Source organism: Bidens hawaiensis, unplaced genomic scaffold (assembly GCF_021521415.1).
Source record: "Bidens hawaiensis isolate Kalapana, Puna unplaced genomic scaffold, B.hawaiensis_p1.1 tig00025799_1, whole genome shotgun sequence".
Lineage (NCBI taxonomy): Eukaryota > Viridiplantae > Streptophyta > Magnoliopsida > Asterales > Asteraceae > Bidens > Bidens hawaiensis.
In genome coordinates this window covers 115,595-120,000 of record NW_027494140.1, presented here as the reverse complement: position 1 = coordinate 120,000, position 4,406 = coordinate 115,595, and the positions used below count along the sequence as shown (strand labels likewise).

At 31.6% G+C, this 4,406-nt stretch overlaps 1 protein-coding gene across 1 annotated transcript in view; it reads right to left on the bottom strand.

Moving 5' to 3' along the window:
- Positions 1-2,748, bottom strand: part of LOC143572305 (cytochrome b-c1 complex subunit 7-1, mitochondrial-like) — a 5,725-nt gene extending 2,977 nt beyond the window's left edge. The window contains exons 1-3 of the mRNA XM_077057497.1: positions 2,570-2,748; positions 2,336-2,493; positions 2,134-2,181 (exon numbers count right to left, since the gene is read on the bottom strand). Of these exons, the coding sequence (XP_076913612.1) occupies positions 2,134-2,181; positions 2,336-2,493; positions 2,570-2,669 (306 nt within the window). The 5' untranslated portion in view covers positions 2,670-2,748. The remainder of the gene's footprint in view (positions 1-2,133; positions 2,182-2,335; positions 2,494-2,569) is intronic.
- Between the last annotated feature and the right edge of the window lie 1,658 nt (positions 2,749-4,406).

Below are 4,406 nucleotides of genomic sequence, written 5' to 3'. Positions count from 1 at the left end.
TGCACTAATTTTGACGTTATTTTACTAATCTCGTGAAAATAACGTTAAAAGTGGCGGAAGGTTAATCAGGCATCATGTGGTGGTGTTGATAGCCGAAAGACAAGGGCACATGCACCGATCAGCCGGTGTCCCGATGATTGAGTGCTATACTATCGAGCCGGGGGTCTCACCGGAAGCAGCCTCTCTATCCCTATGGGATAGAGGTAAGGCTGTCTACATCTTACCCTCCTCAGACCCTACCATAGCATTGCTATTGGTGGGATATACTGAGTACGATGATGATGATGATGATGTTTGTTTCTATTCGTTTGTTTTTATCATAAGCTAAATATGTGAACCTAAGTTTATTAATTGGAAATGAGAGAGATACACAAAAACAATTAGATCTATCACAAATTATTAAAATGTTTTGTATGAATAAGAGTAATTAATTAATTTATTACTAGGTCACTGGGTATTATTACTCATATTCTTATATGAACGTAAAATGGGTTGACCCGAAACACAACCCAAACACGACTTTAAATGGGTCAACATGACTTGACACAAATAAATATATGGGTTAGGTTAGGGTTTAAGAATCTCAACGCGCTAACCCGCCAACCCAAAACCCATCAACCCGCCACAATTGGCACCCCTATCAATATCTATATTATATTAAAAATACATTTGAGGACAGGATTGTCTTTTTGCATTAACTTTGAAGTGCTTAAGGGGCCATAAATGTCTTTAATGAATTTGAGACTTTGAGCACCATGATTATCTTTTGCAAACACACATGCAAAATATGTAATTAAATACAAAAAAAGAAACTGAAAAATATATTGATTATAAATGCCATGAATTAGTTAGACTACAACTTTAATTTCGTAGTTATTACAATTAACACACAAAATTCCTTTAGAAATCTAACTGTGAAAACAATCAATTTCTTGCTCAACTAAATTCTCAAAATCGTTTTTATTTTATATGTTTTCATATTTACTAAATTTTAAAAGCTTTTCTTAAACCTTCTTATTTATATGATACTTCACCAATGTTTGTGTTAATAGGGCTGTAAACGAACCAAATGTTCAATGAACAGTTCGTGAAACGTCCGACAGGATGTTCATATACGTTGGTTTGTTTAATAAAAGAACGAGCATGAACAAGAAATTTTGTTTTTTTAGTTAAATGAACGAGCATGAACAAGAAATTTTGTTTTTTTAGTTAAATGAACAAACATGAACAAGAAATTTTGTTCTTTTAGTTAAATGAGCAAACATGAACAAAGGTTGCATTCGCTCATTTGTGTCCGTGAACATTCGGTAATGTGTTCATTTAAATTTTACATGTTGATGTCTAGTTCGTTTCGTTAAAGATTTGTTTTTAAAGTATTGCTTAAACTAACAAGTCTAACTTGTGCTTCGATGACATTATCAGAATAAAATTGCCAATTGGGGGTATGCTAATGTTTATAACTAGTATTATCTCAAGTGCTTAACTTCATATTTAATTAATGTGATTATGTTGTTTAGAGCATGTTTGGGATTGAGTTTGAAAAATGTTTATCGCCTTATTGACTTTTTCAAAAAGCCATTTAGAAAAGCTAGGATTTGGGGCTTTTAAAATCTGCTTTTTAACCCTTTCAAAAAGCTAAAATACAAGAAATTTTTGTGATCACCAAACACCATTTAACTTATTTGCTTTTTGAAAAAGCAAAAAGCCAATAAGGTGTTTTCAAACTCAATCCCAAATATGCTCTTAATGGTTTTTGATTAAGAATGTTGCTTCTTTATCTTAAATAGTAAATGTTCATTTTCGATCGTAAACAAGTTCAATTTCTTTACAAACGAGCACGAACAAAGATTTTTCGATCGGTTAGTGTTCATGAACCATTCGTGAACAAGTTTAATGCTAAACGAACAAACATGAACACGGCTTTGTTCGGTCCGATCATTTACAGCACTATGTGTTAGTGTGTTGTGTTCCCCACCGCATCACACGGCACCCCTCTAGTTGTATATAATATGCCAATATAACTAACAAAGGCTTAAGAACATGAAACTTGAAACCACATGTAGCACAATAAAATAAACAGCTTCCATTATATATTTACATCCAAATTAAACAAATATAAGGTTATGTACTTACCAGAGCTAGCATGTCACTCAGATAACTCCTAAACGGCGTCTGCTGCGCCTGATACAATAACAAAATACATTACACACGGTTTACAAAGTGTTCTTGATAATATGCAATAACGAAAGAACATATTTGCTATGCATTTATCTGACCTAATTATTACTTAAATGAAAACATATATATAAAAAACACAAAAAGCAACCGATTAAACCTGAAGATCTTTAGGAAGTTCCTCGTGTTTCATGGAGAGATCCATGGCGCGTAAGAGGCGTTGGTTTCTAGCATCGACGACCTCACGAGGTAACCTAGCCAATGCTTCCTTGATATCCAGAGACTCCATCGGATCGAACAAATCGTCATATCGCAACCCTAATTTAATTAACACACATCAATCAATCACTAATTAAATAAATAAATCACCAATAAACAATGAAATGAATCTGACCGAATTTGCGAAGGCGAGTCTCGATTGTTTTCTTGTGGAGAGCCGCGAACCAGTTTTTCTTCGGATCTAAAATCGCTTTAATCAATTTCGACGACGCCATTGAATCGATTGATTGATTGATTGCTGCCTCTGGTGGCCTCCGATTTGTTTGTTTCTAGACCTTCTTCAATTGAATGAATGCTACACCGAAAGATTAAACAAACCATAGCCGTTCGATCACTCGTGGCCCGTTAAAGCCCAAGCCCAGTTTCTTTTCACGTTAATTTTCATGTACACGGGTTAATCTCATTAACCAATTTTGGTTTCTAACTAGTTTTTAAGTAGAAAACCCCTAGCCTATACAATGTAACCCGTTAACTTTGTTAATTTATTGAAATAAACTTTATTAACTTATTATCAGTTAACTAGTTTCGGGTAATTGATTCCTATTTGAAAATCCCTAATCGGTTCCTAGCCTATACTTAATATTGGTTGCAAACCGGTTCGAACTATCTTATCTTACAATACTAATAAACAAAAATAATGATGCCTAGGTGTCCTAACCACATTCATTCCTAGATTAAAATTCTATATTAATCTTCTAATCTCTATTCTCCTTAATCCATGCTATCCATGGGTCATTGATGAAAATGGTTTGACCCATGAGTTACGTCTTAAGATATAATGCATACATTAATGACTATTTACTATAATATAAAACCTAAAACATAATTTTGCTCAATGTATATATTACTTTTTATTAAAGATGTCAACACATGTTTTAACAATAAGGACTCATGAATTCAGTTTGAATTACGCGAGACTCCTCACTTCATATATATATAAATTTTTAATTATGCTATTTAATTTAAATTTTCAATTAATGTGATTATTAATTTTGTATCTTTAATTTAAAATTATAAACGTAGTCATTCTAAAAAAAATTAATCATTGAAACAATGATTATTAGTTATACCTAAAGAAATTTGGAGTCCTATAATTTAGATTTTTCTAAAAATTTATAAAACCGAATTCATTGTTTTTTGGATACTGTAAAAAAAAATTTTATTTCATAAACATTTATTACATAATCAATTTCAACAAAACAAATCTTATGTTACTCTACTAATAACGCAAAGTGTTGATGCCTACGTGTCAAGCCTACATTAACTCATAGCCTAATTTTTCATTATAATTCCTAATATCTTATCTCATTCATCATAACTATCATTAGTCAAAACCATTTTATCAATTGGGTTATAACATCGTTAGATGGATTTTATTAACTATTTAAAGGTGTATAAATGTCACGTTTATAATCACCATTCAAGAAGAATTGATGCTAAAGATAATCAATTATTGGGTTGCTTGTGGTTTTTCAACATGCATAAAGCATATATTTAGGTGTGCATATATGTAATCTGATGACATTATACTATAAATTATTGTCTATATGCATATTGATCATCATCTTTTAAACATTGTTACATGAAAAATTACATTAAGTTCATATTATCCACCATGTGTAGTACACATAGTGAAACATGAAGAAGTTACATTTTATAAGTCGTAATACGTGAAAATTTTATAATTCATAAATCGTTTACTTTGTCTAATATATTAATTTACAAGGTAAATGAGACCTTAAAATGATGTTTACAAATTTGGAAATACTTCTTTGTATACAAAATTTGTATCACATGTTGCGCTTAATGTGAAGGCACCTTTTGGACATGCAATCCTATTACCAAATTGTGTTTGTCGCATTTCGAACTACAATTGTATCACATGTTTCGCTCTGTTTTGACATGAGGCAATCATCGAATACGTATGGATCATTTTAAAAAATGGTGACTTT